This window comes from Capra hircus, chromosome 19, assembly GCF_001704415.2.
Source record: "Capra hircus breed San Clemente chromosome 19, ASM170441v1, whole genome shotgun sequence".
Lineage (NCBI taxonomy): Eukaryota > Metazoa > Chordata > Mammalia > Artiodactyla > Bovidae > Capra > Capra hircus.
In genome coordinates this window covers 45160279-45181896 of record NC_030826.1, presented here as the reverse complement: position 1 = coordinate 45181896, position 21618 = coordinate 45160279, and the positions used below count along the sequence as shown (strand labels likewise).

The window sequence follows — 21618 nt, the reverse complement described above, 5'->3', positions numbered from 1 at the left end:
ACTATTATATCCAAAGTCATTTAAATTTGAATGTGTGTCCTTTTATCCAGAGCCAGAAATTATCATTCCTCTTCTATTGTTTTTCAGCTGTAAAATATTTATTTCATGACATACGAATAAGCGCTCAAAAACAGCTCACTCTGAAATTTAAAATATTTGATTATATCTTCATACTGTTTTATAGTTTGTTCTTTTTGCTTAACATATGTCAAGCATCTTAATAAATATACTTCTACAATATTGTTCTTAATGACTAGTATATTGTTTTATGGCTTCCCTGGTGGCTAAAGAGTCCACCTACCAAGTTCGATCATAATTAGGATATATCATAATCTCCTGTTGTTGATCCAGTATGTTTCTGGAGTGATTTCTTTGTATATTGTATGGTATATTATCCCAAGAGAGTTGCATGACTTTTGTACAATGGAGGTAATTTCTATGTGGTTAATAGTGTCCCCCCACCACCACTCCGCCATTGGAAAGTAAAATTGTATAATTTGGCCACAAGAGGGCAATAGAGTTTAAGAAAAGTATTTTTGGTTACTTCGTAAAAAGTGTTAAGTCCACAAAACTAACCATACAATTCGCATCTAGGGTAAACTTTTTCTAATGTGGCCTGTTATTCCCTAATTAAAAGAAAAGTATAGTACTTTCTTTTTTTTGTTTATGTGGACTGTACTAAGGCACTTTTATTCTTTGTGTTTGAGAGAATTAATGTGGTTCTCTTGAGTTACTTTAGGGGGCACTATGACATTTAAGTTAGATAATTTTCTTCTTTGTGAAAGAATTTGAAAACGTGAATTTTGAAATTGTCCAAGACTTTAGGATAATTTTAGATTGTTGTGCAAATAAAAAAGCAAACAAGACATTAAATTTCATACATCTTTTCAGGCTGAAGAGTTAAATTCCTGATTATATACTTAATTTAGATAAGTATATGTATTTTTAAATATTGCTTTAGGAGCCTTGAGGGACTGCTAGATTTCAGTTGCATGTCTGGCAACTAGTGTTTTCTTCATCAGATATGCACATGGTGTTTCTTCTAATCAACCAAGTTAGCTAACTTGGTTAGGAGTTAGAGGTCAGTAAGACCAAGCTTCATGGATTGACTGCAGCATGAGCTGAGCCAGTCATTTTGAAAGTGTTTTGCTGGCCCTAAATGGGGACCAGACAAACTAGCGAATATAACAAAACTCATCCTTCTTAAAAAAATCAGCTAAGAAGGTGTTTTCATGTTTGATAGCTTTTCTTCATTCACTGAGGATGCCCAGGGAGTTCTGACTGTCTTTTTACACTTAGTGATGAAGTTCTTCTCTCACATTTGATTATCTTTGTTTGAAATAGGCAAAGCTAAAACCAAGGAAAATCGCCAGTCTATCATCAATCCTGACTGGAACTTTGAGAAAATGGGAATAGGAGGTCTGGACAAGGAGTTTTCAGATATTTTTCGACGAGCATTTGCTTCCAGAGTATTTCCTCCAGAGATTGTTGAACAGATGGGTGAGTTTTAAAAAGAAAAATCAGATAAAATCTTGTATTGTTTTTAAAAAATGGATGTGATAAAATCTGTTTTCAGTAATGTTTTGAAATTATTTTTCAGGCCTGACAAACTGTTTCTGTTTTCTTCCTCTTTTAAAAAAGCTTAAAAAAACTTTTAAAGTTTTAGGATTTTTAAAACTACATTTTCATTTTATGGGAAAATCATAAAAATAATTGTGGTTGCTTGATTTAAGTTATTTATCCAAGTATGTTTCTCTGTAGGACATATTTAGAAATTTCATTATATTTATATATTTATGAATTTTTAACAGGGCCTATTTAGAAATGTAAAGGTCAGATTTACCGTGCCGAATAGTCATTATCTGTTAGACTGTGGATACTGTTCTAATATTAGCTGTTGCCTTTTTAAAAATTGTATTACCCAGTTAATGCATCTTCATACCTGGTAAATGGATACTTGGCCTGTTTTAAATTTATGCAAAAGGACAAATGCAGAATATACATAGGAATTTCCACATTGCATACGAAGAAATGCACTAGTCATTTATCACTTTTTTCTTGAAGGTCTATTTAATTTATCCGTGTGTGAAATGGCTTTATTTGCCCTGGTGGAAATGCTGTCATGAGTGTTTTCATATGCATATCATACGTTGGATTGGAATGTTAGCTACAGAATATCTGAGGAAGGAATTTATACCGTAACAGCTTCTGGCAGACTATTCGTGTTAAAAACTGTATCCAAAAAAACTGAAGGAATACAAATATATTACTCCCTTCACCTCCATCATTCTTTATCTTTAAATTGCTACTGGGAGATAAAAGTATATTCATCATGGTGGGGCTCAGAACGACTTTCTAGGCACTAAGTGCTTGGTTCTATCAGCCTCCTATTGTTGGTAGCCTTTCGGCCTAGTCGCTCACTCTGATAAGTTACACACAGCACACACCTGTTCACTGGCTAAAGGTCGAGTTTGAAATTGGATTAAGAGAAAATGACAGAGACCCTCATCACCTGAGTTTTATACACCTTGAAATGGCAATAAGATACTTTTTTTTATCTGAAAGACACAAAGGCCAAGACCATAAAAAACTAGAATTTTAATTTGGAAAATAGTTTAAAATGTGATAGTTCACTACCTTGGTAAGGTATATTTTGAGGCACAATAAATCCATAAAACTTTAAAATAAAGACATGGAAATATTGAGTATGTTTGAGGTCTAAGCAGAGATTAAAGGATGATTCCAAATGTTCTAAGTTATTCTTGTGCAATATCTTTTTACTCATTTTCATTTTTACTTTTTACTCATTTACCAAGCCCCATACAGACAGTATGATGATTGTGTCTTTGAACATGTGAACTCCCCCTGGTGGCTCGGTGGTGAAGACTCTGCCTGCCATGCAGCAGACGTGGGTTCGGTTCCTGGGTTGGGAAGATCCCCTGGAGAAAGGAACGGCAACCCGCTCCAGTATTCATGCCTGGGAAAGTCCTTGGACAGAGGAGCCTGGAGGGCTACCGTACATGGGGTCACAAGAGTCAGATATGACTTAGCGAGTAAACCGCTACCCCTCTACAGCCAACAAGTAGAAAAATAGCTGCTTCTATAAGTTATATCTTTTAACTATATTAAAGTATTTTCTCATGGTTTAAAAGCTTACGAGGGTTCAGATACTAGTTTCCTGTTTGTGCATTGTCCAAACCTTGCTCATTAGGGCCTCTCTCTGAGGTTGAGAGAACAACCTATAAAGAAGTAAACCCATTTCTGTTGGTTTGTGACTCTGTCAGCTCTTGAAGAGTTTGAAATTAAATCAAAACAGATTTGGAATTTCTGAGCGACTTTAATCTGTTTTTGCTGTCCATATTGAAACTAGTTGAACTGTACAGTATGCTTTTTGACCAAGGACCTTGAATTTCAGGTTTGTTAGTACTACTACCCATTACATTTTTAATGGGTTTATTTTTCTAATATTTTTACTGATTTACTTAGGCATAAATGAGTTCTTTTAAAAAAGTAATACTTCTTTATGGCTTTTTGTTATCAAGAAGCATGTGTTGTCAATTTGACTTAAAAGAATAAACTGGGGTGGGAGGGAGGCTGAAGAGGGAGGGAATATATGTATATATATATAGCTGATTTGCACTGTTATATAGCAGAAACTAACAACATTGTAAAACAATTATGTTTCATTTTTAAAATAAATTTAAAAACAGGGTGGGGGTAAGGCAGTAAGTCTTAAGGTACCTTGGTTTTTGAGCTGAACTGAAAGGCATTTTTTTTTTCTTTTTTCTGAATGAAGACTCTCGGTGTCCTTATGCTACTTTTTTAATGAGAAAATGGCTGAGAAAGAATTCTCTTGCTGTGGATGTATCATTCCTTATTTTCCTATAGAGACTTCTTTTCTCATTTTAATTTTGGAGGAATTACATAGTAGAAAAATTTCATTGCCTTCTGAGTACAATGTGGTTAGAAAGTTCTCATTAGGCTTTGATAAAGGCATATAAAAAGTACAAATTGCTGCATTTAATTTAACATTACATGCATCTTTTTTATGTATATATCCTGTGTTCTTTTACCCTGCCAAGTGGGAACAGAATTGGCTGGGTTTTTTTTTTCCTTCATTCTTTGTTAACTAAATAGTCAACCTGGATGGGATCTCACTGGACATGGATATGATTGGTTAAATCAATTCAAATGAAGAAAAAAAATAGGGATTAGAAAAGAATAATTAATATAGGTTATGTGACTATTTTATTTAAACAGGGAACATTTTTATTTTGGCTTGAGACCAAATCATTGTCTTTTCCATGGAATCTAGAGTTATATCTACTTTGTAAGCAGGAATCTTAACTAAATGGATCTTCTTGCCTATATATCAAGGTTTCAAGTTCACAAAGTGATAAATTTAGAATTCTCCTCTGTCATTGTGTTTATAAGACTGATAATGATGCTTCTAGGCAATATAGTTCTTTCCTCTTGCCTGTAAAACTTTGTGTCGCTTTTCAAAATTGCATATATAGTTTAGATGCATACAGAATTTTGCTGATGAGATACAGAGAGACTAAAGAATTAACCAGAGGCAGACAATTATGCAGAAAAAAATAGGGATCAGATAATGTAATAGACATGAAATAAGGGTCCCAGAGTTTCCCATACGTTAGCTTTTCTCTTGAAATACTTTCAAGTATGTAGTGTACACCTTCCTGTTTTTGTTATAGTATTTTAAGAGAGAATCCTTTAAAATTTTTATCCATTCATTTTTGGCTCTGCTGAGTCTTCGTGGGCTTTTCTCCTGCAGTGAGTGGGGGCTACTCTCGGGCGGTGCGTGGGCTTCTCGTTGCAGTGGCTTCTCCCGTTGCTGAGCACGGGCTCTAGGGTGTGTGGGCTTCACTGGTTGCAGCTCCTGGGCTCTAGCGTGCAGGCTTCATAGCTGTGGCGCATGGGCTTAGTTGTTTCAGGGCGTGTGGGATCTTCCCAGATCAGGGATCCAGTTCACGTCTCCTGCATTTGCAGGTGGATTCTTTACTGGTGAACCACCAGGGAAGCCCCTGTTAAAATTTTTTTTTAATATATAGAATTAAAGTCAAGGAAGGTCTTTAGGGGGAAAAGAGGTCACATACAACCAGCCCCGCAGAGAATGGAAGAAAGGTCTTATGTAGACTTAGGAAAAGGGGTTCCTTTGGGGGAATGTACTTTGACTTCTGTTGTTCTTTTCTAAATCATTGTAACTGTTTACTTTTTTCTTGTCTGGAGCAGTTGGACTCACCCCAAAACCCACATGGGGCTGTTCTTCCTTGAAGCATATGAAAGCATTAGCAAGGAAAACCAGACCTAAAGTTTGCACTTAGCGGGTACCCAACAGCCTCTTAGAATGTCCTCCAGCACCTACAGTGATAGCCGTTTAGTTAGGAAAGACCTTAAATCCTTACTCTGTGGGATAATAGAAGTACCTTTTGGGTCCCAGGATAGAAACCTCGGCATCAGAAACCAGCCTCATTAAGTGAGGGTGAATAAACGCCGTAGCCCTTGCATACAGTGAGGTGTCAGGGGAATGCCCTCGTGCTCCTGTTCAGCCCTTCACCACGCTTATTGCCTGGTGTGCAGTTGTGTGAAGAGTGCTTTGGACAAAGGATCACCTCCATTCTCATAATAGCTCTTTGGTTGGAAAAGATAGTTTGTACCAAGAAACTTCCTTTTTTGGCATCCCTGACAGTTACCTCTATGCCATAAATGTCAGAGCAAAAACAGCTTTTTATTCAAAGAGCAGTGAAATAATTGTTAAAGAATTACTGTCTCTTACTATAATTTTAGGCCTAAGTTCACATGCATCAAGCAAAGTAGCTTTGGCAGAAGTTATCTGTTTCAGAGCTGGAAGGAAAAGAGTGTAGTGACTTAAAGGCCTCAAGCCTCATCCTGTCCTTGGGTGGACCTATACCTTGTAATTGGGCTTCCCAAGTGGCTCAGTGGTAAAAGAAATCCGCCTGCCAATGCAGGAGACCGTGGAGACACAGGGTGGATCCCTGGGTCGGGAAGAGCCCCTGGAATAGAAAATGGCAACCCACTCCACTATTCTTGCCTGGAAGATCCCATGGACAGAGGAGCCTGGTGGACTACGGTGCATGTGCTCACAGAGTTGGACACAGCTGAGAACCAGCACTATAGTGATGGAAATGCAGACCACCCTGTGGGGAGTAAAGCCAGTAGTTAGCATCCTGTACCCCCTTTCTTTGAAACTGACACTGTGTTCTTTCTTGTCCCCCTTTCTCTACCTCCATCTCTAAACCCATTTTCAGTCTGTATTTTTAAGGTCTCTTGAAATTCTAGAGGAAAGCAACTCGTTTCTGATATCACCAGTGAAACTGCAGTTACTCTACCAAGTCAGTTGCCGAGAAGATAAGGAGCCTTTCAGTCACATGCAGACATCTTTCACATGCTAAAAACAGTGCAAATAAAATACAGTGGAAGAAAGGGTGCTGAGGTTTTGTCCGTGCCATATTTGGGAGAGAGGGAGTTTTTGCTGAGATTAACATAAACACTGACACTCTTAAAATGCATTTTCACACCCCCACACATGAGGAGAGATTGCAATTTAAATGGGGGTTAAGACATCTTGCCGAACTCTAGGGCTCTGTAAAAGGAACCCTAAGGCTAAAGAGCTTATCTGAAATTTGAAAAAAAAAAAAAAAAATGAAGCTTTCTGACATTCATCTTTTCCTTGTATTAGTCATAACTTGCTTTTCAGCTATATTTTAGGTTTTGAATGCCAACCTGACATCTGTTCAAGTCTGCCTGTAATTTATTAGGAAAGGAAAAGAAAGCAATTGCTCACTAGTTAGAGATGCAAAACTCACCCCTTCTGCTTTTCCACGGAGTACTTACAGATGATACTTGAATATGAAGAATGTGATAATTTACTAATTCTAACTTCAGGTTGGGGAATTTATCTTTTATTTTTTTAATTAGAAGAAGAAAATGGCCTTATGACCGTGTGATTTTCAGAAACTGTAGCGCCCGATATAAAGATAAAACAGACGCCCTAAGAAAATCTTATGGGTGCTTTTTTATATGCTGAAACTTTTAACCTAAAGTGAAATTTTCATTGGTTTTAATTTTTTAAGTTAAACTTATTTATGTTTGAATATAAATGTTATAGTTATGCTTTTATCTCAGAGTCAAATTATATGTAAATTCAGTTGGCATTTTTAATTTATAAACAGACTTTTAGAATGATTTCTTTCTTTGAGGGAGGCAGAACTATTTATAGAATCACCAGTGGATTTTATTTGCTGGAAACTACAATTGAGTTACTTACAAATCAACAGTCACTATGAAGTTGAAGTCTGACGTTTTTACCTAAATGTCCGCCAGTGAGGAAATGATTAAATAAATTAGGCTGCATCCTTCCCAACCTACTGTGGCACACAGTGAAACAAATCTTAAAAGGATATAGCTGTAAATGTACAGATATGTTTTAATAATTAAACATAATAAAGTACATGCTGTTAGAAAAGTCAATATGCACTCACATTAAATTGAAAAAAAAAAAATTTGCTTGCTTCCATGGAAGGGAAGTGAGGATGGGACATAAAGAGAGATGTTTGTTCTTTCACTCTGTGTACCTCTTCTCTGAATGTTTAACTATGGTATTTCTGCTTGTGTAATTAAAAAACGAAAAGATAACCACGCAGGCTCTGTCTGTCTCATGGCAGCTCCCCTGACGGCACATCGAGGGAGCAGGGGGACAGGGATGTCCCACTCCCTGGTGAAGTTTCTGCGGAGAAGGAGCACTCAGAGACAGGCCTGGACCCCAAGAGCGACGATGGCAGCCCCTTACTGAGCATAGGCAGACACACCTGTCCTTTTCTCCTAAAAGACAAAAACAGTTTCTTGATGTGTAACAGGCCACTTCCTCCAGTTAATTTTTGCATTATAGAATGGATATACTTTTTGTATTATAGAATGGATATACTTTCTGTATTATAGAATGGGATGCAAGTAGCTTGTATTCCCTCCCAACCATGAGAACAGTTGCACCCGAGATGTCAGAGACTTTGAGCAGCTGTGGAAGCATTAGAGAGGAAGGAGTGGGAGAAGGGATTGGGGGAGAGCAGAGTGTCTGCCACGTGAGGAGCCGTGCTTGAGTCTGTTTGCTCTTAAAAACCTTTCCACTCAGGAACCTAATTCATGTGACTCCTAAAGCAAAATGGTTGCTGTTTTTTTTTTTTTCCAATTTTCCTTCTGTATTCAGGTGGTAATGGTGACGTTAGCTGATAACTATATAGGGCCAGGCACTGTTCTAAATGCTTTACATCTATTAACTTATTTAACCCTCACAACAACGTTATGGTGTAGATACTGTATTGTTCTCATTTAATGGAAAAGGTAACTGACTCTCTAAAGGTTGAGTAACTGGTCCAAGACATATAGCTAGTAAGTGGTGGATTTGAACTCAGACAGTCTGGCCTTCCTCAGTGATCAATGCAAAGAAATAGAGGAAAACAAAAGAATGGAAAAGACTACAGATCTCTTCAAGAAAATTAGAGATACTAAGGGAACATTTCATGCAAAGATGGGCACAATAAAGGAGAGAAATGGTATGGACCTAACAAAAGCAGAAGATATTAAGAAGAGGTGGCAAGAATACACAAAACTATACAGAAAAGATCTTCATGACCCAGATAACCACAATGGTGTGATCACTCACCTAGAACCAGACATCCTGGAGTGCGAAGTCAAGTGGGTCTTAGAAAGCATCACTATGAACAAAACTAGTGGAGGTGATGGAATTCCAGTTGAGCTGTTTCAAATCCTAAAAGATGATGCTGTGAAAGTGCTGCACTCAATATGCCAGCAAATTTGGAAAACTCAGCAGTGGCCACAGGACTGGAAGAGGTCAGTTTTCATTCCAGTCCCAAAGAAAGGCAATGCCAAAGAATGTTCAAGCTACTGCACAATTGCACTCATCTCTCACACTAGCAAAGTAATGCTCAAAATTCTCCAAGCCAGGCTTCAACAATACGTGAACCATGAAATCCCACATGTTCAAGCTGGTTTTAGAAAAGGCAGAGGAACCAGAGATCAAATTGCCAACATCCACTGGATCATGGAAAAAGCAAGAGAGTTCCAGAAAAACATCTATTTCTACCTTATTGACCACACCAAAGCCTTTGACTGTGGATCACAACAAACTGTGGAAAATTCTGAAAGAGATGGGAATACCAGACTACCTGACCCGTCTCCTGAGAAACCTATATGCAGGTCAGGAAGCAACAGTTAGAACTAGACATGTAACAGCAGACTGGTTCCAGATAGGGAAAGGAGTACATCAAGGCTGTATATTGTCACCCTGCTTATTTAACTTATATGCAGAGCACATCATGAGAAACGCTGGGCTGGAGGAAGCACAAGCTGGAATCAGGATTGCCGGGAGAAATATCAATAACCTCAGATATGCAGATGACACCACCCTTATGGCAGAAAGAGAAGAACTAAAGAGCCTCTTGAAGAAAGTGAAAGACTGTAAAAGTTGTCTTAAAGCTCAACATTCAGAAAACTAAGATCATGGTATTCGGTCGCATCACTTCATGGCAAATAGATGGGGAAACAATGGAAACAGAGACTTTATGTTTTGGGCTCCAAAATCACTGCAGATGGTGACTGCAGCCATGAAATTAAAAGATGTTTGCTCCTTGGAGGAAAAGCTTGACCAACCTAGACAGCATGTTAAAAAGCAGAGACATTACTTTGCCAACAAAGGTCTATCTAGTCAAGGCTATGGTTTTTCCAGTATTCATGTATGAATGTGAGAGTTGGACTACAAAGAAAGCTGAGCACCGAAAGGATTGATGCTTTTGAACTGTGGTGTTGGAGAAGACTCTTGAGAGTCCCTTGGACTGCAAGGAGATCCAGCCAGTCCATCCTAAAGGAAATCAGTCCTGAGTATTCATTGGAAGGACTGATGCTAAAGCTCAAACTCCAATACTTTGGCCATCTAATGTGAAGAACTGACTCATTGGGAAAGACCCTGAAGCTGGGAAAGATTGAACGCAGGAGGAGAAGGGGACAGCAGAGGATGAGATGGTTGGATGGCATCACTGACTCAATGGACATGACTTTGAGCAAGCTCTGGGAGTTGGTGATGGACAGGGAAGCCTGGCATGCTTCATTCAGTCCATGGGGTTACAAAGAGTCGGACATGACTGAGCGACTGAACTGAAATGACTGAATCTGGCCTGAGAGTGCATGTCATTAACTCTTATGTTGTTCTTTTCTCGTGAAAGCCCATAATATAAAACCATTAAAATGGGCTTCTCAGCCTCACTTCTAGGGGACCTCTGAGGTGACCTTCAAGGGAGCTGAAGCCATAGGTTTTTCAGTTGTGGCACCGTTGACATTTTGAGCTGGATAATTATTTGTCCTGAAGTGCTGGCTGTCCTGTGCATTGTAAGATTTTCAGCAGCATCTCTGGCCTCTACCGGCTAGAAGCCAAGTAGCGCTGTCCCTCTCAAACCTAGTGGTGATAACTGGAAATATCTCAAGACATTGTCAAATGTCCCCTGGGGGCAAAGTCACCCTTGGTTGAGAACCACTGATCTAGTATATCCCCTGGCTCCTTCTCCTTACAGGTGCAGAAATTGTGGCCCAAGGTCACTAACAGGTCATTGGTGGAACTAGTACTAGAACTTGGATCTCTGGTCCAGGAACCAGGGGGGAAAGAGAGGAAAGGAAATGACTCACTGAGTTCATACAACTAATAACTGGCAGCGTTGCGACTGGGAATCAGGATGCCTGGCTTCAGAGTTTGTATTCCGAGTTGCCTCTCCGGATATTGAGGAGATGAAACTAAGAGTCAAGTAGTCAATAAAGCCTTGAATTTTATGTCAGATAATATCCTGTGATGAGTGCATAACTTTCATGTTTGCCTTTCTTCCTGAATTAATTCTCAAGGACATTTACAAACCTTTCCATATATATAAGGTTGTAAGAGCTTAGACCTAATAGATTTGGGGGTGAAAAGGGAGGGAGGAATTATTTCAGCACTGCAGGTCTCTAGGTCTGGCCTCACCCACTACCATTTCCTGCACACACTTATAAATGACGTCTCCACATTCAGGCATTACCCAGTACTTTAGTGATTTGGTAGAATTCTGCATATTGAGCATATAGAGAGCTGGTTAATTATGGAAATCTGACCTTTAGCTTTTTGCCCTCTCTTACTCTGCTCAAGAGTTACACTACCACTTCCTCCTTCCTCTTCATACTCCTTTTCATCTCCTCCTCCTCTTTTTCCCCGCTTCTACTTCTTTCCCTTCTTCCCACCTTCTTCTAACCATTTTTGTTTTCAAGAGTAGAGATATTTTCTAAAATCTCAGATTGTTGTCTGGGCAGTGAGTGTCTTGACTGAAAGCATAAAGAACTATCTGTTTGGGTTTTAAAATTTGAGTGGAGAAACTGTCTCCATTGGGATTCCTTAATTTTCTTATTTCTAGTAGATTTTCTGGAACTTGAATGTGGCAAAAACCTGAGGACTTACCTTGGCCTGGGATAAGAAGTATAAGTCTATGAATCAGTAAACTTTCTAAGATACTAAAGTTTGTCGATAAATTGCTTTTGTAGTAACCTGATATATTCAGATTGTCGTGAGCTCAAGACAGGTGAAGAACTGGTGATAGGACGGTAATGTCTGCCACCTAATAACTCCAGCCCACGTGCCTCAGGTGCTTTTGGCCCTCTTTGTGGCATACTGCAGGAAATGGGTGGTTGCTGGGGCTGTGTCAGAAGCTCTGTCTTAGTGAGCTGTCAGCTTAGAGATGGCACATGAATGTAAAAATCAAGTAATTATTTAGGAGTTAAACAATGTAACCTAACAAATGTCAATAGTATCAAAAGCCAGTATGTGATACAATGCTAAATGAGTGGTATAGATGGCAAATCTTTAGGAATTTTGAAAGAAAGGATCACAGAAGACTTCGTGGAGAAGTTAGCCCTTGAGTGAGGCCTTAAATGGTGAGTGATTTGGGTAGGGGGAGGGGAAGGGATGGTTGTTTGTATCCTTGGAAGTTGACAGTAAGCAAGGTATAGAATTCACAACTTTGACCAGTCTAGCAACACTGTTGTTGGAAAGTTAGGCCGTGGTTGGGTTCTGGAAAGCTATGAGTCAGGAGATGAGGACTTTGTTTGGTAAGTACTGTCCATTTATTTAACCTTCCAGGCAGACTCAGGTGCTGTGTGTCCCCTGCATCTTGTATATACGCTTAGAATAGAGCTCTGTTCTTAGCCTTTCTTCTAATTATTCATTTGCATTACAGTTGTAAAGCGGAGTTTCTCAGCCTTGGCATTTTTGACGTTTTAGGCTGGATAATTCTTTGTCTGGGGGCGGGGGCTATGCTATTCATTTAGGTTGTTTAATAGCATCTCTGGCCTCTATTCACTCAGTGCCAGTAGTCCCTCCTTCCTGCTGTGTGACAATCAAAAATGTCTCCCCTGAATGGCACAATCACCCTGCATTGAGGGTGCAACTGTAATATCTTTTTATCTGTGTATTAGCAACACCCAGGCAATTTGGAATACAATCGACAGACCATTGCTGAGCCGTGAACCGTTGTTACCAGTCCATCATGAGAAAAATGTCAAAATTGATAATAAGAATTTAGAAACTGTTTTTAGTAGTTTAAAAATTATCACTTTTTTAAATTGTATTTTTACGAAAACATTGGTCTGCAATGGATTGAAAACTTAGAAGGAAAAATAAACTAGGTCTTAGCATAGTTTGAAAAGCATTGCCCTACATAAATATTTGCCAGATGAATGTAATTTTTGAATAAACAATCATAATGGGAAGTCATTGGGGGAATTTTCAGTAGGGGAACAAAGCAATTAAAGTTAGTGTCTTAGATAATTAATGTGATTATGCTGCATGAAAAGCATTGCTCTCAAGAGGAGGTGAAAGATGAGAGTGAGAGACCGGTAGACCATAACTGTCCAGTTGTGGGGCACTAGAAACCTGGGTTAAGGTGGTAACAGTGGGAACGGAAAGGGAAGAAAAGATTGAAAACAATTACAAAGATGAAATTGGCAGAATTTGGTCATTAGTTACTGTGGTAACAGAACTAGAGGTGAGGCTCAGGTCTCTGTGAGAAAATGTTAGAAATAAGAAAATCAGGAGGACCTCGGGGGAGTGGAAAATGATCGTTGCACATATATTCATCACCATGAAAAAAACCCCTGGAAGCTGAATTGAGGATGCATGCGTGCTAAGTCGCTTCAGTTGGGTCCAATTCTTTGCGACCCTGTGGACTGTAGCCTGGCAAGCTTGCTGTCCGTGGAATTCTCCAGGCAAGAATACTGGAGTGGGTTGCCATGCCCTCCTCCAGGAGATCTTCCTGTGTTGATTCTCTCTAGGGATCGAATCTGCGTCTCTTATGTCTCCTGCATTAGCAGGCAGGTTCTTTACCACTAGTGCCACCTGGGAAGCCAGGTGCAATGGATTGAAAACTTAGAAGAAAAAAAAAAAACAACTAGGTCTTAGCATAGATAGTTTGAGAAGCATTGCCCTGCATAAACTTTTACTAAATGAATGTAATTTCAGTTGATTGAGGATAGAGGGAAAGAATTACTGATGTATTTATTCATTGAAGTTGAGCTTCAGTCACTCTATGCACATTTAAGAAACACACTATGGACCACTCTTTTTTGAAATAACCTCTTAACTTGGTTTCCCTCCCTCCAAGGATTTCTCATCTTCCTTTTCCCTCTTTGGCTGTCCCTTCTCAGTCTCCTTTGCAATAGAGTTCCCCTGGAGTCTGTCTTAGAGCTCTTTTCCTCACTCTGAAATTGTTCTCCCCTAAATTGGTCACATCCATTTCCATAGGTTCAGTTAGAGTCTTTATGCCACTACCTCTCCAATACGCATATTCAATTAGAGCTCTGGACTTCTAGCATCATAACCTCTTGGCTGTCTCATGGATATACAGTAAATGCACAATCAAACTCTTTCATCTGCCCCTTCCATCCCCTCCCGTAAACGTACTTGTTTTATAGCACAGGCGGTGCTCTGGCGGAGAATCTAGGCACCCTGTTTAACTTAGCTCTTTCCCTCCCCTCCCATTTCCTGTCAGGACTGCCTTCTCCTCCGAACCTCAAATCTGTCCACTTCTCTCCATCTCCCGCCACTGTCTTCCTTCAGGCCACCATTATCTCTTGCCTGAATTGCTCCCTAAGCCTTCAGCCTTGCCCTTCTCTAATCCATTCTCCACACTGTAACTGGAGCGATTTTTATAAAAAGGCAAGTCTGATCCTGTCACTTCACTGGTTAAAACTCTTTAGTAGCTCTCCTTAACTCCTTCCGTGGCTTACAAGCCTGATGTGGTCTGGCCCCTGCCAAACTTTCCCACCTCCTCTCTCAGCCTGCACCCCCTCCCCCATGCTCTGGGTTCCAGCCAACTTGTGCTATTTTAGGCTCCACTAATTTGCCATGCTACTGTCTCTTACCTCAATATCCAAGGGTACTTTTTCACCATCTTTTAATCCAACCTCCTGTTCATCCTCCAGGCCTCAGCTTTGATCTCACTTTTTACAGATGGCTTTGACTTTAGTGCTCCTCTGAGGTGTTCTAGTAATTCCATGTTCTTCTATGCATTATTATCTTGTAGCGTAATTGCTTATTACCGCCTGGCGGGTAGGCCCCGCCATGAGCATAAGATAAATTCAGGAAGGAAGAGACCTTCTTTATTTGGTTACTAGTGTACGTTCTGCTCCTGTGCTGGTGCCTGGCTTACAGTGTACGTTTTTAGGAAGTGAGTAAACACCAAGAACTTGATTAACTCAGTTGGAGAACACTTAGTTAGATCCAAATCCTGCCCTCAAGATGCTTATGGTGTGTGTGGGACTAACACAGCATACCTAGAGCAGTATTGTGTAAAGTATAAGGTACCTTATGAACCAAATTAGCAAAGTAGGCAGTATGAGGAAGCAGCAGATGCCCTGATGAATACAGACTTAAGCCTTGTCTTTAAAATGTTACTAAATCTATGTTGATCCTTTTCGAGTCCTTCTTAATCTATCTTATATTGTTCCTGAATGGAACTGGACTACAGAAATAAGAAGGGGGAAGGTATTTTACTTAGGTATTTATACACGTATGTATTTTTGACTGGCTCCAGGGCTTCCCTGGTGGCTCAGATGGTAAAGTGTCTGCCTGCAATGTGGGAGACCTGGGTTCGATTCCTGGATCGGGAAGATCCCCTGGAGAAGGAAATGGCAATCCACTCCAGCACTCTTGCCTGGAAAATCCCATGGATGGAGGAGCCTGATAGGCTATAGTCCATGGGGTCGCAAAGAGTCGGACACGACTGAGTGACTTCACTACTCATGTATAGACTTTTTCTGTTTAAATAGAATCATACACTGCTCATTGTGATCAGTGTCATACTGGTTGTACTGTGACATTTTTCTTTATTAAAGAGTGTATTGAACAGACTCCTGGACTATGTGGGAGAAGGCGAGGGTGAGATGATTTGAAAGAATAGCAATTGAAACATGTATATTATCATATGTAAAATAGATGACCAATGCAAGTTTGATGCATGAAGCAGGGCACTCAAAACTGATGCTCTGGGACAGCCCAGAGGGATGGAGTGGGGAGGAAGGTGAAGGGGGAGTTCAGAATGGGGGGACACATGTGCACCCGTGGCTGATTCATGTCAATGGAAGGCAAAATCCACCACAATACTGTAAAGGAGTTATCCTCCAAAAAATAAAATAAAAGGTTCACTTTAGTCGCTCAGTCGTGTCCAACTCTTTGCGACCCCGTGGACTGCAGCACGCCAGGCCTTCCTGTCCATCGCCAACTCTCAGAGTTTACTCAAATTCATGTCCATTGAGTCGGTGATGCCATCCAACCATCTTATCCTCTGTTGTCTCCTTCTCCTCTCGCCTTCAATCTTTCCCAGCTTCAGGGTCGTTTCAGATAAGTCAGCTCTTCGCATCAGGTGGCCAAAGTATTGGAGTTTCAGCTTCAGCATCAGTCCTTCCAATGAATATTCAGGACTGATTTCCTTTAGGATGGACTGGTTGGATCTCCTTGCAGTCCAAGGAACTCTCGAGAGTCTTCTCCAACACCACAGTTCAAAAGCATCAATTCTTCGGTGCTCAGCTTTCTTTGTAGTCCAACTCTCACATCCATACATGACCACTGGAAAAACCATAGCCGTGACTAGATAGACCTTTGTTGGCAAAGTAATGTCTCCGCTTTTTAACATGCTGTCTAGGTTGGTCATAACTCTTCTTCCAAGGAGTAAGTGTGTTTTTATTTCATGTCTGCAGTCACCGTCTGCTGTGATTTTGGAGGCCCCCAAAATAATGTCTCCCACTGTTTCCACTGTTCCCCATCTATTTCCCATGAAGTAATAGGACCAGATGCCATGATCTTTGTTGTCTGAATGTTGAGCTTTAAGCCAACTTTTTCACTCTCTTCTTTCACTTTCTTCAAGAGGCTCTTTAGTTCTTCTCTTTCTGCCATAAGGGTGGTGTCATTTGCATATCTGAGGTTATTGATGTTTTTCCTGGCAGTCTTGATTCCAGCTTGTCCTTCATCCAGCCCAGCATTTTTCATGATGTACTCTGCATATAAGTTAAGTTAGCAGGGTGACAATATACAGCCTTGACGTACTCCTTTTGCTATTTGGAACCAGTCTGTTGTTCCATGTCCAGTTCTAACTGTTGCTTCCTGACCTGCATACAGATTTCTCAAGAGGCAGGTCAGGTGGTCTGGTATTTCTGTCTCTTTCAGAATTTTCCACAGTTAAAATAAAGGGTATTTTCATTAAAATAAAAATAAAAATAAAATAGAGTGTATCATGGGCTTTTTCCCAAGAAAGAACACATATAATGACTTAAAAAAATATATAAATCATACTAGCAAAATTGTATCACAATAAGCTTGTACTGGTAAATTAGCATCTCTTCCTCAGCAGTAAGAAGGCTTTTGGGCACACCAACAGGGCTTGCTTTGACATCACCACCTATCACTTGTATCCCCCATGGCATCTTAGTACTTCAGGGCCCTGGGCCCTGAACTTTCTGAGTTTTGGTATCCTCACCTGCAAAATTACTTACTTTGTAAGTTTATTGTCAGTAGAGCATTAGTGTGTAAAAATTTCCTAGCATAGTGCCTTGCTCACTGTGAAACACTACATAAATGGTGGTTGGTATGATTATATTGCCAAAAAGTGCTGTTATAAGAGACAAAAATCTTCGATCTATTCCCTTTAATCAAATGTTTAGGTTTATCTCCTTGTCTTAAACTTTTGTTGCTGTTCTAAGCAGTTTACGCCTGAGATTATCCTCTTGATATTTTGTAATTATACATTTTGAACAGTGTTTGTTGATAAGGTAGTCAAGGGACTCCTGGAAATATGTTTTCTTTGTTTATGAACTCATACTTTGGCTGATCTCTTTATACTTTTTATCACATTCCATCAGAAAAGAGCTGATAAATGCTTTCTCACTTTCTTCTATAAATCTTGTCAGTTTCTTCTTATGTGTAGTATACTGACTTAGAAAAACAACAACCATCTTGAAAGACACTGTAGAGAATAGGATGTTGTAAGAAGGGAAGTGGAAGAAAGAATTAACTATAATGTTAGCAAAACACTGCCCAGAACATAACACATCACTGTTTAGAAGAGGAAGAGGGAGAGCCTTGATACTTCTACCATGATTCAAACAAGACTTTCTCTGAGTTCCATATGATTTGTTATCTTGAGTAATCTACCTTTGATATTATGTTCATAATTTTTAAAAAACCCTGCCAGCAACTAGGGTTTTACATTTACCTTTTAAATAATTAACATAGTGTTCTTTCAGGTTTCTTAAAGAAATTACCGTAGACAACAGTAAATCCCTTCCACGTACCATTTTACTAATAGTGTTAAAATTTGACATTGCGAGTCATTGTATTTAATGAATCTTTTACTCAGAGACTTATTTGTGACTTTGAATACTTCACTAATACCTCTGGTCTTAATACAGTATCTTTTCTCTGAGCAAGTAATAGTTTGAGTTCTGTTCTTATTCCAGAGTGACTGAAAACTGATATATAAAGGTGCACACATCTGTAGCTTAAACGTCTGAATTATTTATACATATATTACTCAGATTTATCCACAATGATACAGTTTTTTAGAAGTACTTTGATTTTTGAAAATCTACCTAGAATCCTGTAATGAGGGAGAAAACTTAGCAAGACTTACGAGTCTTTTGATAATGAATGGTTACTAGAGGATAAACCTGTAATTAGTATGATGCGAATCCACACACATTAGATATATTCAGTCACATCTCACATATACGTAGAAGAATTACCCAAATTGCAGATTATTAATGCATTCCAAAGACATTTCCATGGTGACCCACAACTACTACTTTTGTGCCTGACACTTTTCTTGTGTTACTGCACTTGTCTTTCTACAAAACTTCTCTTTATTGCTTCTTCTTGCTTTTCTGTATGCTGCTTGGTTACTTTGACTTCCTCTCCTAACTGTTCATTTAGGCAACCAACTGAGGCTGTGAAGAGCTTAGAAGAAGGGAGAAAGGAAGACCGCTTTATAATGTTATAAATTCTCTGCAGTCTGATCTTTCTTTATCTGGCTATGGAACGCTGACCATATGTCATACTAAATGACATAGAACTCAGCTCTTCAAAGTTCATGTTCATGTTACATGCAGTAATGGCTCCAGGTGAGACACTGTAACATGAAGAAAGATGATCACTTATTGCCACAGTCAAAAGATTGGATTCTTTTCTCCATTTTGTTTAAAAATGAATTAAAAAAAAATCAAACTGTTTGAGCTTGAGTGATTTTGTTTTTAGCAACTTGTCTAAGAATTTGAAGGAAAAGATCATTTAGGATAGACAAACAGAATCAAAGACATTATTTACATGCATTACTTTTAATTATTCGGTCCTTTCTCAGTTTCTTCCCTTCTTTCTCTTAGACCCTTTGCTTTCTGCTCTCAGTTGCCACTGTCAAGGTATGAAATTTTCTTGAAAGGATTGTCACCCATTTTGCATTGTTTAATACTTCTATGAGATAATTAAAAGAAGATAGTATATCTGTAGGTATATTCGATTTTAAAACGTTAAGGTAGCTATATATATTTTGAATCAGAATTAGACAATGTTAGAGTAGGAAACCATAGAAATTGTCTAGTCTGACATTTCTCAAATTTACTTAAACTTACTTAACAAACATACTTACATAAAGATATAACTGTTAATGTTTCAAGGAACACAAGTTTGAGAAAAGCTTATTTAAAAACTTGTGTCATTCTCATTTGCTAGATGAGGACACTGGGGCCCCAGGAGGGTAAACAGTTTATTTGAGCTGGAATCACGGGAGGGGCGAGGATATAGGTAGCCTCGCCCCTGTAGGGCAGGTGCATGTGTAGCGCCTGCTCCCAGGCTGGTGCTCTGTAGGCCTCTTGATTCAGAGTTTTAAATAAGTTGGTTTATTATCGGGTTTTTTTGTTCTTTATTTCACAACTTGAATGTGAAGCCACACTCCCCATTCGCTAGCATAAGCTTCACTATTCTCTGGAGACAGGTTTCCTTCTATCAAAGCATCTAGACCGCCTTTACTGGATGTAGTATATGACTGTATCTCCAGATGCTTTCACCATCTCTCATTAGAATTCTTGCTGAAATGAATTCTTGAAATGTTCAAAACTTTCTTACATTATTAAACATTTTTCCCCCACCCCACAAATGGTTCTTTCTTCCAGTTACCTTTATTTTCTAGGCCTTAGGGTCATGTTTTCTTCCATTTTTCCTTTGCTTTGCATGGTTTTTAATTTTTTTTATCGATTAGCTGAAAAGTTCATGTGAGTTTTTCCATAAGATAGTACAGAAAACCCTAAGGAACTTTTTGGCTGACCCAAAGTTCTTTTAAGTACTCAAGTACTTTTTATTATTTTTATTTTTTCTACTTTTTAAATACAATTTTTAAAGGTTACTTTCCATGTACAGTTACTACAGAATATTGACTACATTCCCCATGTTGTAGAATACACCCTGAGCCTGTTTTATACCCAGCAGTTTGTGTCTCCCACTCCCCCATTCCTACATCTCCCATCCCTCCCTCCCTATTGGTAACAACTAGTTTGTTCTCTATATTTATGAATCTGCTTCTTTTTTGTTACATTCACTAGTTGTATTTTTTAGATTCCATCTGTAAGTGATGTCATACAGTATTTGTCTTTCTCAGTCTGGTTTCACTTAGCATGATGCCTTCCATTCATCTTGCCGCAAATGGCAAGATTTTGTTCTTTTTTATGGCTGAGTAGCATTCCATTGTGAATGTGTATCTTTTCAAATTAGTGTTTTCTTTTTTTTTTTTTTCAGATATATACCCAGGAGTGGAGTTGTTGTCAGGTCATATGGTAGTTCTACTTTTAGTTTTTTTGAGAAACCACCATATTGTTAACAGTGTTCAAGGGTTCCCTTTTCTTCACATCCTCACCAACATGTTATTTGTGTTCTTTTTGATGATAGTTGTTCTGACAGGTGTGAGGTGATATCTGTTTATGGGTCTGATATGCATTTCTCTGATGACTAGCATTGTTGAGCATCTTTTCATGTGCCTGTTGGCCATCTGCATTTCCTCTTTGGAAAAGTGTCTATTCAGTTCTTCTGCCCATTTTTCAACAGAGTTGATTGTTTTTCTTGGTGTTGAGTTGTATAAGCTGTTTGTATATGTTGGATGTGTGTGTTTAGTCGCTCAGTCGTGTCCGACTCTTTGCGACACCATGGATTGTAGCCCATCAGACTCTTCTGTCCATGGAATTCTCCAGGCAAAAATACTAGAGTGGGTTGCCATGCGCTCCTCCAGGGGATCTTCCTGACCAAAGGATCAAACCTGGGTCTCTTGTGTCTCCTGCATTGGTAGACGGGTTCTTTACCACAAGCACCACCTGGGACTATATATGTTGGATATTAATTCCTTATTGGCCATATCATTTGTACTTTGCATGCATTTTTTAATTGATTTTTTTAGAGCGATTTTAAGCTCCTAGGAAAATTGAGGGGAAGGTACAGAGATTTCCTGTATACCACCTGTTCCCACAAGTGCACAGCCTTCCCCACTATCACCATCCTCCACCAGAGTGGCACCATTGTTACAGTTACTGAACCTACTTTGACACCAGTATCACACAGGTCCCGAGTTTACATTACATTTTACTCTTGGTGTTGTGTGTTCTCTGAGTGTGAACAAATGTATTAATGTAGTGATGTGTATCCATCATTATGGTATCATACAGAGTATTTTCACTGCCCTGAAAATACTCTGCCACCCCCTTCCCTGGCAACCACTGATCTTCCTACTGACTGCATAGATTTGTCTTTTTCAGAATGTCATATAGTAGCTTTTTCTGATTAGTAATATGCATTTATGCTTTCTCCATGTCTTTTTGTCACTTGATATACCTCATTTCTTTTTAGTCCTGAATGATATTCTATGGTCTGGATGTTCCACAGTTTATTTATGCATTCACCTACTGAAGGACATCGTGGTTGGTTCCAGGTTTTGCAGTTATGAATAAAGCTCCTATAAACATCCACGG

The 21618-nt window shown here is 39.1% G+C and overlaps 1 protein-coding gene across 2 annotated transcripts in view; it reads left to right on the top strand.

The window, feature by feature from the left end:
• NSF (N-ethylmaleimide sensitive factor, vesicle fusing ATPase) overlaps window positions 1-21618 on the top strand; it is a 149455-nt gene that overhangs the window by 38547 nt on the left and 89290 nt on the right. For both annotated transcript variants that reach the window (XM_018065276.1, XM_018065277.1), the window contains exon 8: window positions 1345-1500. In XM_018065276.1, coding sequence (XP_017920765.1) covers window positions 1345-1500 — 156 coding nt within the window. The remainder of the gene's footprint in view (window positions 1-1344; window positions 1501-21618) is intronic.